Below are 13351 nucleotides of genomic sequence, written 5' to 3'. Positions count from 1 at the left end.
GTGCCAAGTCCCATCATAAGCAAACCAAAAGGAAAGGAAAATAGTATTATCAAATTTCCTTTAGAATCTCTAGATTGAATTCATTCAAGACTCACACACATGCCTATTTTTCTACCCAAAGTGATATGAAGATAAATAGGAAGGTCTATCTTAAATAGATAAATAAAAATCATTCATCTTTAGATAAAAAGAAACATGAAGTTTCAAACAAAAAAGAAAATTTAATAAAACTTAGGAGAAAACCAAAGTCAAACTGACAATTGTTTTATGTCAGAAATACTTTGTTGATGTGTCTTTAACTAATATGGGCCACAGAAAAACCTGTTCCCCTGACACTTCCAGAGTATTTGTACTATTTTAGATATATAATATAAATAGTGTTACAAAAGGTAATGAAAACAAAGTCATCTTTAATAAGTCATGATAATTTACCTCTCTCAGATGGGGAAAATGACATTTGGGAGGAAAAAGATAAATCAATTCAAAATATTATACTTTTCAAAAAGTTCTTTGTTTTTAAAACTTTTAGTGGCTTAAAACCAAATAAAAGTTGAAGGAAGGGAGAAAGAAGAAGAGTAAGAGAGATAAAGAAAGAAAAGGAGGAAAAAGAAAGAAAACAAGAAGAAGGCAAAAAGAAAGCATGGCATATCTAACAGCACTTAGAAGTTCACTGGATAAAATTATCTAGCCTTGTACCTGACAACCGTAGTCCAAAAGAAGCTGCAGTATATCCAAGTTTTCGTTTTCAATAGTTATGGTAACAGCATTTCTCCCAAGCACATCTACGCAATTTATGTTCAAGTCACCTGAACTGTTTTCCTCCAAAATCTTTTTAACCATATAATAGTCACCTAAATAACAATATACAAACATAATTTAATATCCATGAATATCAAGTAAGAATGACTGTAAAGAAAAACTTAGCTTGTTGAATTAAAAGATAAAAGCCTAAACTCATTTTTGTACATGAAAATGTGCACAGAAAATGTGAACATTTCCTTGATGAAAATTTATACATTGATAAAATAATACATACATCAGCAGCAGACATAAAAAGCAGAAAAAATTTTAAATATACAATATGATATAAAAATTAGTTTAAAATTAATAACTTAAGTAAGAAGATAAACTTTTAGAAGATATTTAAAGCAATTTAATAAAGGATGACCAAAAGCACAGACTGGAAGTTAGAAATATTAGATAGAAAAAGCTTAAATTACGTTTTATATCACAAATATACACAGACATTTACTTACACATCATCAAGTTAAAAATGAGATCTAGTAATAAGTAGAGGATACTATAAAGAGGTCTTTCAGGGGAAAACATACTTTGGAAAAGCAGTGTAAATACCTACATAGTCAAGGATACGTATAGTAAAGGGAAGGATGTCTGAATATCCTCTTCCCTCCTCCCCACCCTCCCAACACATACACACAGACACACACACACACACACAAACACACACACACACACACCCCCATCTCATTAATGAAGCTGTTTAGATTAAATGACCAGGGAACATTCAACTCACAAAACTCTTAAGGCTGAGCTAGGATGAGTGCCTCACCTGTTAGGAGCAGGCAAATTGCCTTCCGTGTGACTGTACCGCACAACAAAACAGTTGTACCATGTGGGGAAATGAGAGCAATTACAACAGTAATTATTTTCAGAAAGGGCCCACTGTATTTGTCTGCTGGCCAGACGGTACAGGAATACGGGGAATAAATCAAAAGAAAACTGCTAATAAAATAGAGAAAAAAAGCAAGGGGGGCAGTTGCTTGTTTTGTTTCATTTGACTTGTTAAACATTAGATAAATAAACCATTTTAAGTGATGTGCAAATATAGTTGCTCCTTAGAAGTCTATAAATAAACAGGAAAAGAACGTGCAGTGTAGAAAATAGAAAGAAAAAGAAATGAATGATTTTGTGATACAGAAAAAGAAATTACTGAAACTGGGCTAAATAAGAAAGACAGGTAACAGATTTTATTTGTAAAATTTCAAATAAATTTGCTACTATTTTTAATCTATGGCCTTAAACTCCCTGCCCCACACATATAACTTCTTTTGAAGGAAGCTGGGTGATAGTTTTCTTGACAACGTTGTTTCCTTAGTTCCCTCAAGAAGAAAACTAGTCACAAAAAGAAGTATTTTCCCTAGCAGTTAGACACAAATGCTCCCCAGGAAAAGCTTATCAGACAGACACTTCACAAACTGATGCTTTAAGTCACAATTTGAACCAATAGTGACCAAAGACAGACCAGTGAAAATATATCACTATTACTGGAAAGTGACATTTAAAACCTTATTTCAGGTGAATCTATTTCAACATCTTAGTAGTAGAATGCTACACATAAAAACTCTGCTATATTTTCTTTTTGTTATCATGATGTATCTAGGTGAGGAGTAAATTTTTATTTATCCTGCTTAGGACTCATTAGCCTTTCTAAATTTAGAGGGTTTTTATTTTTATTTTTTATGGAGATGAGGTCTTGCTATGTTGCTCAGGCTTTTCTCAAATTCCTGGCCTCAAGCAATCCTCTCACCTTAGCCTCCCAAAGCACCGGGATTACAGGCATGTGCCATCACATCTGGACTAGGCTGTCTAAATCTAAGGACTTCTACCCTTCATTAATTCTTCAGTATTTTCAGCCATTATCTCTTCAAATATTGCTTCATCTCCATATTACTTTTTCTCCTGTCAACTTCTATGAGACATTAAGTTAGACATACCCATTTCAACATCTGTGTCTCTAAAGATGTTCTGTTTTTACTTTTTTTCTCTCTCTTTCCTGTATTCTGGGTAATTTCTTCCAGTCACTTATTTCTCCTCTAGCTTCCAGTCACATTCTTTCTTTAGTCCATTCACTGATTTCTTAAAAATCTAATGACAATTTTTTATTTGTATTTCCAACTCTCTTATTTTCTTATGTTTTCATTTCCTTATTTTCACTTTTTCATCATTTTAAACATAATTATTTTATGGTCTCTATATGATAGTTTAATTATCTGAAAAGAGTATTAATTTGAACCCCAAGACAAGAGGCAGGACCATGGCTATGTATCCTTAAGAGTCTTATTTTTACCCTTATTCAGAGCACACACTAACACAAACAAGCTTCTTTGAAGTCTCCATGTGCTAGTAGATTGGTTTTTCTCCTCATCTACCTCTTTGCTGAAGGTACAGTCCTTTAAGGATCCTGGTTTTGGCTGGGTGTGGTGGCTCACACCTGTAATCCCAGCACTTTGGGAGCCCAAGGCATGCGGATCACCTGAGGTTGGGAGTTCTAGACCAGCCTGACAAACATGGAGAAACCCTGTCTCTACTGAAAATACAAAATTAACCAGGCATGGTGGTGCATGCCTGTAATCCCAGCTACATGGAAGGCTGAGGCAGGAGAATCGTTTGAACCCAGGAGGTAGAGGTTGCAGTGAGCCAAGATTGTGCCACTGCACTCCAGCCTGGGCAATAAGAGTGAAACTCCGTCTCAAAGGGAAAAAAAAGGGATCCTGGTTTTATGCTTAGATGTTAAGTACAACTCCTCACTTTCTGCAGTCTCAAAGCCTTGTAACCTGTTGAGTCTTATGGGCACTAAGACTCAAATCCCTGCAATACCCAAAACAATAACTCTTATCCCCATCCATGGAGCAGCCATAGTGTCAGCTCACAAACTCCTGGTTTTTCAGTCTTTTCTTCACTTTTGTACCTTGGTTGTTTCCCCTATTTCTTGAAAGTTCAGCTGTTCATTTAACTGGATGTTTATTATATTTTAGCTATCATTTCTAGGCGATTTGAAGAAGAAAGGTTTCTAGATAATCTAATCAACCATACTGCTAGAGACAGAAGAGTATCAAGAGCTACATAAATAAATCCTTATGACATTTTACAAATTTCGGGTATAGCAAATAGACAAAAATAATTGCTACATGTTAAAAAATTTAGATTGCTATTAAAAAAGAAACTGCATTACAAATATCACATATTCCAGCTTTAAAGGTTTTTTGTTTGTTTGTTTTTTAAGACAGAGTCTCACTCTGTCCCCCAGGCTGGAGTACTTTGGGCACCATTCAGCTGACTGCAAGCTCCACCTCCTGGGTTCAAGCGATTCTCTTACCTCAGACTCCCAAGTAGCTGGGATTTCAGGCACCTGCCACCATACCCAGCTAATTTTTGCATTTTTAGTAGAGATAGGTTTCACCATGTTAGCTAGGCTGGTCTCAAACTCCTGACCTCAAGTGATCTGCCTGCCTTGGCCTCCCAAAGTACTGGGATTACCGACGTAAGCCACCGTGCCTGGCCCTAAAGTTTTAAAGACTATTTCTATTGTAGTTAAGGAGCTATACAAGAAAGAAAGGAAACAAACAAACAAAAAAACCCTAAAAATCAAATCAAAACTAAATAAAGAATTTTCATCCTTAAAAATAAAAAATTTCACCCTACAGCTAATATAGTCATGCAAATGAAAAATCACATTATAGTCACAGAACCTATAAAAAAAACCTAGAGTGGTTGCTAAGCATTTCAGAGAAGTTTATATTTGCAAATCATTTAAAACAATGTACTATATCAAAAAAAGAACAGTCTTAATTTTTAGGATGAGTATATATGTAAAAAGAGGTTAGAAAACTTAAACAGCAAGACACTAGTTATAGAACAAGGATTACAATTCAAAATGCCTGTATATGACAGGCAAATATATAAATGCCATTCATTTTATACTGAAGGTGCTTTCAAGAGTTATGTCTTTTGTCTTTTAAAATATAACACATAGAAGTACAACATAATTTGTTTACTTTTTTTGGCTAGATGGTAGTCTTTCTCAGTGAAGGAAAAAGAAACCATTTTCAATCAATTTCACAGGGAGTATATCAATTCAACAACAAATCTTCTTAGCCCCCTTTCCAAAATATCTCCCATAATCATCTACTTGTCTCCAAGTATACTGCTACCTGCAGTCCAATCCCCCACGATCTTCCTCCTGGAGTCTGCAATAGCCTTTTAACTAATACAGCTGCTGACCAAGATTCTCTCCTTGACCAAACTCTAGTCAGGCTTTTCTGAGCTCTTCACTAGGCCTCCACCTTGGCCTACATAAACTTGAACAAAACACTACGAGTTTCTAACAACTGACGGCTGCATCCCTAGGATGACCCTAGCCCCTGTTAAAATACCTGTCCAGGAAAACTTAAAGCCGACCTAAGAATTTACTGTTTGTTCCAGCCAATGCGTGAAGACAGGGCCTCATCTACCAGCCTCTGGGGAGGGTAGAGGCCTAACTTCCCTAAGTGCCATTAGCAAACTCAAATAGGTTTCACATGGACCAACTCCCCCAAGTCCTGTATTTTGTAATTTTTCACTTCCCTGACTCCACCTGAGTGGAGTCACGCCACTCACCCGCTTCCTTGTTTGCTCAATCTCCCTTTAAAACACCCAGTCATCTCTGTACAAATTGAAGTTGAATTCAGTTCACACTGGACTCTTTTCCCTATTGCAAGTTATATTACTTATTAATACTTTATACTGTAGCACAGGGATCAATAAACTTATTCTGAAAAAAGGTTAGATAGTAAATATTTTAGGTTTTGTGGGCCATGCACTCTCAGTCACAACTACTCAACTCTGCCCTTTCAACACAAAAGCAGCCATAGACCACATGTAAACAAATGATAGTGGATGTGTTCTAATAAAAGTTTGTTTATGGACATTGAAATTTGAATTTTATAGACTTTTCATGTGTTATGAAATAGTATTCTTTTTTAACCATTTGAAATATAAAATTTAAAAAACCAGTCTTAGCTCCCTTACAAAATATGCAGATATGGTCTGTGGGCCATAGTTTGCTCACTTCTGCTCTAGCCCCACCCATTCAAACCACTCTCCACTCTACCGCTAGAGTTATCAGTTAAAAATGCAAAACATATCAAGCTTACAATCATCGTGATTTTCTATCACACTTAAAAGCCAAATTTTTACTGTGGCCTACAAAGCCCTATAAGACTTAGTTAGGCCTTGTTACCATTCTGAATTCATCTTGTGCCTCTCTATTGCTCAGCCAATAATCATTCCAAACCAATGTTTTCCAAAGTGCAGGTTGCAACCCATTAACAATCATGAAATCAGTTTAGTGAATCCTAACAAGCAATTTTTAAAAATTAAATAGTGATCCCACAGATCCTTAGCAACAAATTGACTCTGGCCAACTGCAGTAAACTCTTGAGAAATACAGTGGAGAAATGTTACAATACTGTTTAAGAACAGGTGATTCCACCTCTTCCTCATTAGCATCTTGTTTGATTTTATGGCAAAGACAGTATTAATGTTGATCAGTTTAATTTTATATTAACCAAATTTGAAGTTAGTTGTGAAGTGTGAGAGAATTTAATCTATTAAAAAACTTGTAAAGCCTTTCAAACCAAGTTTCTGTAACAAACTTGAGTGTGGCAATTGCAACATTCTAATTGAAATATTACAAATGATGCGAAACAGATTTTATTAAGAGAAAGATGAGGTAAAAAAATACAAAGACATGATCAAGTTCAGTTGCAGGATTCGGAAATATAAATAAGGACAATACTGATAAAAATGTTAACAGCAAACCTCAAACGAGTTTGAACCACATCCTAAAAAGGAAAAAAAAAAAAAACCCATGCAGACTTTTTACAGTGAAAATGATTTAAAACAAAGTTTTATCAAATGTGTAAAACTCAGTATTACAGACCCTAATGTATTTATCATCATATTATTATAAATGAAACCTTCAAAATTAAAGATACTAAAAAATATGGTATGCTTAACTGTTTATAACACTTTGAATATTTTTTAAAAGACAATTATTACCATAATTTCTTAGCTGCTTATGAAATCTTAATTAAGACTACCAATAATATGAATATCATTTAGCAAAAGAGCAAAGATCCACACTGCTGCCAGAAAGAAGTTATATTATAACATATAAGGTAATGGTGATTTTTCCATAGTAAATCAGTTGATAAAAATTATAAACAGCATATTCTTAACTCTATTTGAAGAACAGTCAAAAGCAATGTTTATTTTGTAGTTAGAGTCTAATAAATGACTTGCGATCCCATTCACAAGGCTGCTGTGAGTTGTTTAAAACTCAGTTTGTATCAGGTATGCAGCAACATAGTCTCAGAAAGGATTTATTGTGTTGCTTAAATTTAATCTCATATACATTTGAATTATAGATATTTATAAAACTAAAAAAGCATATTGCTGGCCAATACGTTAATCTAGAAAAACATGAAAGAACTGGTAATAAAACAAATATAACCAGAAAAATAAAGGAGTTATCTTTAAAAATTAACATAAGGTCTTAATAATAGTGCCAGTCACTTTATACATAACAAAGCTTTGGCAACCAAAGAAGTCTACTGAGTCTCATGATTATATTGATACAGTGCTGGAATTCTTTTAGTTCTGATCATTCACCTAGGCTCCTAAAATTTATTACTTAATCGCCTCTTAGTGATAACTTTTGAACTCCTCATTACTTCTTAAACTACTGATCTTAAATCTTAAATTTCTCACTATCATTAAATTTGGAAGAGTCAGCAATGAAGAAGATATTTAGATCACTGACAGCAAGGTAGAAGAGGAATTATTATTAGGTTACAACAATACCTATATAATAAAATTTAATCTTTACACACTCTTCCTCCAAATCTGTAAACAATGTATAGATAGGAGTCTGGCTTGGATTACATTTTTTTTTTAACTGCCCAGATAAAAGATTGACTCCGTACAAATAATATCCCACCCTCCAAATCGCACATAGGCCATTTAAGTTAAATTGGGCACTTGCTTCTTCCCTTCAGACAGATATATTTCATACAAACATACGTTTCCTTACTTCTCACTAGAGCACAGGAGAGCATCTCCATTACAGAATATTCTCCCAAAGGATAGGAATGTAGTCAGTACTTTCTTAATAAAGCACTTTCCCTGTGCCTTAACACAAGAGCTTGACAAGTATAGTTTGATGGTGACTTATAGAAAAAGAGCAGCAAAGTTGTGCAATCACTATAAAGAACTACCAGTACTGCAGAACTACCAGGCAGCTAGCTGCTGAATTACTAGTCTGTTAGAGATAAATTATCCACTAAGATTTTTGCAATTTGAGTCTTTTGTTGCCATTGTTAAAGTAACCCTGAACCATTCCCTATGGCAACATTTCTCAACTAGTACATTCTAAAACTTTGGTTATTTGAAAAGCTTTCCTACATAAAGTACATAAATACTGTGCCTATGATGATTTGTGAAGTGTTTATAGAATGTTGCCTACAATACCCTCTTCACCTCTCATTTCTGCAAAGTTCTTTTTCCTCAAAGCAAGCACATATCTCCTTACATTGGGTACCCCTTGTCAACATAACACTTCACACCAGTACCAGTACTCTGTATTTTTTCCCCTACCACCATCCTTTCTAACACCACACTTCAAAATCTCTTCTCAAATGGGTAAAAATTTTTTAAAAGGCCCATTATATATAAATAAGCTGTTCAAAAAACAGCAGCTTAATATTACTTCTCTCAGAAATGTTGCACTTTTTTCTTCTGACTCTGGCTTCTTTCTGGAGTTGCTGCACATTTTTAAAACATCCTTAGCCCAAAGGTACACAAAGTTTATGTAGAAATCAGTCACCACGCCAGGCACAGCAGCTCACGTCTGTAATCCCAGCACTTTGGGAAGCCGAGGTGGGTGGATCACCTGAGGTCAAGAGTTTCAGACCAGCCTAGCCAATATGGTGCAGCCCCATCTCAACTAAAAACACAAAAAATTACCCAGGCATGGTGGCGGGTGCCTATAATTCCAGCTACTCGGGAGGCTGAGGCAGGAGAATCACTTGAACCCAGGAGGCGGCGGTTGCAGTGAACCGAGATCGCACCACTGCACTCCAGCCTGTGCAACAAGAGAGAAACTCCGTCTCAGAAAAGAAAAAGAAATTCAGTCATCAAAAGATCTTTCCTTACAATACAGCAAATCTTACCACTAAGGTGACACAGGACACTGAGACTAGGCTGAGCCCAGTGATAAAGGTGAAAATCTGCCCTCTCCATACCTCCCCCTAACTTCATGTAGAAATTTCAAGAAGGGACTTCTGACTCATTAACAATAAATCAGATTTCCTGAAAATACTCTCCTTGGAGAGTTGGCAGGGACTGAATCCTTTCATATTTTCTTGTCTGCACATGAACTGATTACTGATCATCAGCTTATTAAACAGTAGATTTATATTTGCAAATATATTCTAAAAGCTACCATCTACTCAACAGTTTTTTTAAAAAAGAGGAAAATTAACATGAACTACACTTAATTTAGGTGTTTTCTAAATAGACTTATTTACCCTTTCTCTTGTCAACAGACCTGAGGGATACCATAGGTGTCTACAAATAAAAGAGGCTGATTATGACACTAATTCTCAATGAGGGAGGACAAAGGCATGGCTGTAAGAATCACTACTTAATTTTTCATAAAACAACATATTTATAGTCAGCTCTTGCTTCAATTAAGTTTTACCTCTGAATTACAGCATTCTATCTCTAAAAAGATCATGAGTGTACTGTCTGAGAATTTCATCTGGAGGGGCTAGCCTTCTCTATATATTGCCTGGCTCAGGAAATTTCAATTAACTTTTTCCTTTACAGTACAAAGAAAGGATTCAGTGTTACCTTTCAGATGACCCTCATTCACTGTGAAGATCAGTAACAGCCATTACTAAGTAGCTACTATCTGGATCAGAAGTTGCCTAAATCTACCAAACTTATTTACATAAAAGCCAGCTATCACAAACTATTTCTCTTTCCTACATTTTTTCTATACTCTTTAATCTGTACACATCTTCAAAAAGCCACCCATCTACTAAATACACATATCCATCTCATCTCCACAATTTTTGCTTTAGGAATTCCTAACTTTTCCGTAAGAAGAGTAATGTTATGAACATTTTGCATAAGTAGAACAAGAATGCTACATGAAAAGAATGAGACACTCTAGAACACCATAGATACTCCAGAGTTGATTTGCTCTGGTGCTACTAAAGCACCATGCTTGCTTTTTACCCTATTTTATTGAACAAATGTAATACACAGAAATCAAGGTTTATAAAGCATCCATACAAAGAAAATTTAATTTCAACTAGTATGTCCAAATACGGATGTGTCTTTTCTAACACAAATGAGGTTTACTATTCAACTAAAACCAGATCTATATAACACAGTGGTTAAGTGTGCAGGCTCAAGATAAATGCCAGTTCTGCTACTTTCTAACCAATGTAACCTTGGGCAAAGTAATTTTAAAATTTTGCTATGCCTCATTTTCCTCATCTACAAATTGAGGACAACAACAGATCTGGCTCATACAGTTGTGGGGCTTAAAAGAAATCCTCTATGAAAAGTATGAACACTCTACCCCAATAGCTGCTTTAGTAAATGCCATCTGGTCTGAGGAAAACTCCAACGTAATGGTGAAAGCCACAGCTACTTCAGGAAATTGTTCACTTTTAGATTGGTTTTGGTAACATTTTTTAAAGTTTGACAATATTAGTGAACACAAACGTCATCAAAAGAATATTCCTATAACTCAAAATTACTTTTTAAATGTAAATGTATCCAATAAGTATGTGTAAGAATTATGCTATTTTTCCAAATCTAACTCAAGAAGTTGTTGCCATATACCTGGAACAGAAAATTCCTTTTAGCTCACTTGTTTTTAAAACTTCTAATTTATTTATGGGAAAATATGCCAATTTAGTTTCCACTCTATCCCCCCAAAGCCAAGTCCCTCATCTCAATTATGTTATAAAATAAAAAACTGACAAAGAATATCAAGGTATTTCAGCTGGTACTACTAAATACATACATAGCTATACAACTATCATGAATTAAAACTCTCTTTGTTTGAGATATGTCATGCAATAATCCTGAACATACACACTGTACAAATACTTGCTCAACCATACTCCATTGATATTTCTCTGTCCTCAGTTTGACAGGAATATCAAATTTCCCTTCTTGACATGCTTTCTGTTTGCTTTAAAATAACCATTGCACAGTGAGCTGGAATACATGCAGCCAACACTTACTCATTTTAGTACAATACAATCTTTTCCCCCTTCCTGTCTCAGAGAGCTTTTGAGGGAGGAGAACTCAGGCAAGCCACTCCAGCAATACTAAATAATTTTACATAATCTGCAGACTCTAACTTTGTGACGTTATAGATATATATTCTGTTTCTTTACATCTCAAAGACTGCTCAAAGTTGTGTCCATGGTGGACTTTAACAATATTATTAATATTGCTTTCATAATATTATTTAATACTATTACATAAGAACAAAAAAGTGGCTCAACAAGAGACATGGTGGACTTTGTTTATATGTCAATGTTTTTTCAAAAAATCGTATAAATAAAATCCTATTTCAAAAGGAAGAGAGGTTAGGGAGGCTGTCATTTGTTAATTACACATTCACACATACATAAAAACAAACAAAAATCCTCTGTAGTTCGTCTTTTCACAGTGTAAACTGTCCTTTGGGTTTGCTTCGGAAGTTTGCATGGTTCTAACAGAGTTTTCCTAAGTATACAGCCATATAAATTTGGAAACGGAAAAATTTTAGTTCTTTTTTTCATGTAGAAAATAAAAGCAGTCTTAGGGCAACCAATTTCCTGTTCCTTTTATTATATGCATCACTACAAAGCACGATTGCGTGACACGGCTTTAATATGGCCATAAAAATGATTAACTTCTAGACTAAAAAAAGGAAAACGAGCTAAATATATTCTACATATTTTTGTAATTATTTTTAATACATAATTCCTGTAATTCCTGTAATTATTTTTAACTATCTTTATCTCCCAAAGAAAGATCGGGGAGCAATAAATCTTTCTCTCCAATAAAAAGCATGAACAATCAAAGGCGTTCCATAAGTTTGGAGAAAGTTTTGGGAACTAAGGCAGAATTTCTCCCGTTCCGTCCTTACTTCATGTATCTTCACCTAGGATATTCAGATACTAATGCCAGTCAACAGTCACTGGCTAAAGCACTGGGCAGGTGAAGCTAAATAATAGAAGGTCTGGTTTTGTTTTTAAGAAAAACAAAAACTGCTGATGAGCACCCTCCACACGAGACATCCCAAAGTAAGGTCACGGAATTTTCGGAATGGAGGGTGGGCTTCCAGAAGGAATGAACTGCGACCGGGAGAGACAGACCAGGTCATTCACGCGGTCAGTGGGAAGGCCGGCGCTAAAACGCTGGGGTCAGGGCTTCCACGGCGCTACCTAAACACCGGACCCCAAGGCCAGAGCCGCCCCCCACGGTGCCGCGCTCCGAGGGCGCAGCCCCAGCTCCACTCGCCCGCCAGCTCCACACTCACAGGGCAGAGGCGGTGAGGAGAAGCCCGCGTGAGGCAGCGGGTGAGGCGGGAAGACACTCGGCGCCTAAGACAGAGGGAGTGCCCCGAGAAAGTTGAGGCGGGGGAGAGGACGAAAGGTCTGGAGGGCAGGGGCGTCCAGAGGCGGAGAAAGGGGCCTAGCTCTCACCCTTGTCGCACGCCAGCAAGAAAAGCTTCTCATTCAGCGTATTCTCCTCCTTCACCTCCCGCACATCCTTCAGCGCCATCACCTCGTTCGGCGACGAAGAGGATGGAGAGGAAGGCAGGGAGGAGGAGGAGGCGCCCGAGAGGTCCGTGCTCGGGTACAGGGCCGCCATCATCGCGGCCCATGAAGGGGGCAGGCCAGGAGACGGGGGCGGGGCCCCCACCGGCCCCGACCCCGACCCCAGCCACGCCCCAGGGCTGGAAAAAGGATGAGTCGTTCCCACGGCCGCGTCTGCTCGCGGCCCGTTGGCCTCGAAGAGCGTCGCCTCGCCTGCGAGCCAGCACTCGCCCTCCACTGACAACCCCAGGTTGGTGGCGGCGCATGCGCGGCCCCGGGGCCAGCGACCCCTCCCCAGTCGCCGGCGACCCGGCCGAGCCGGTCCGCGCCCGTCCGGGGACGACAGTGTGGCGCGCGCCAGGGCGGCAGCCGAGCACGGGGCCGTGCCAGGAGTCGCAGTGGCCGCGCAGGGGGCGGCCTAGCCTGGGAAGAGGACGAGAGATCTGTGGGAGAGGAGCTCCGAGAGGCGCTACTGCGCACGTTGGGCTCCAGGGCTGTGGGAACCGCTGGCCCAGCTGCGCTCCGAGATGTTCGTGACTCTGTCCTCACGTCATCCTCTGCTCCTCTGTAGCGACGACACCAGGGCGGAGCCTGCGGTAAGGGCGGGCTCGGGTGGGCGGGGCCTGCGGTAAGGGCGGACTCGGGTGGGCGGGGCCTGCGGCAAGGGCGGGCTCGGG

The 13351-nt window shown here is 38.0% G+C and overlaps 1 protein-coding gene across 3 annotated transcripts in view; it reads right to left on the bottom strand.

Annotated features, from left to right (window-relative positions):
* The window catches only part of TRPC1 (transient receptor potential cation channel subfamily C member 1), a 77825-nt gene extending 64576 nt beyond the window's left edge, over positions 1-13249 (bottom strand). For 2 of the 3 annotated variants that reach the window (XM_017523765.2, XM_017523766.2), the window contains exons 1-2: positions 12561-13249; positions 697-851 (exon numbers count right to left, since the gene is read on the bottom strand). In XM_017523765.2, coding sequence (XP_017379254.1) covers positions 697-851; positions 12561-12732 — 327 coding nt within the window. In that variant the 5' untranslated portion in view covers positions 12733-13249. The remainder of the gene's footprint in view (positions 1-696; positions 852-12560) is intronic. The other variant, XM_017523768.1, reaches the window with a different exon arrangement.
* Positions 13250-13351: the final 102 nt, after the last annotated feature.

Source organism: Cebus imitator, unplaced genomic scaffold (assembly GCF_001604975.1).
Source record: "Cebus imitator isolate Cc_AM_T3 unplaced genomic scaffold, Cebus_imitator-1.0 Scaffold30, whole genome shotgun sequence".
Classification (NCBI taxonomy): Eukaryota; Metazoa; Chordata; class Mammalia; order Primates; family Cebidae; genus Cebus; species Cebus imitator.
Note: the sequence above shows the minus strand (reverse complement) of the source record. Positions and strands in the feature narration are given on the sequence as shown.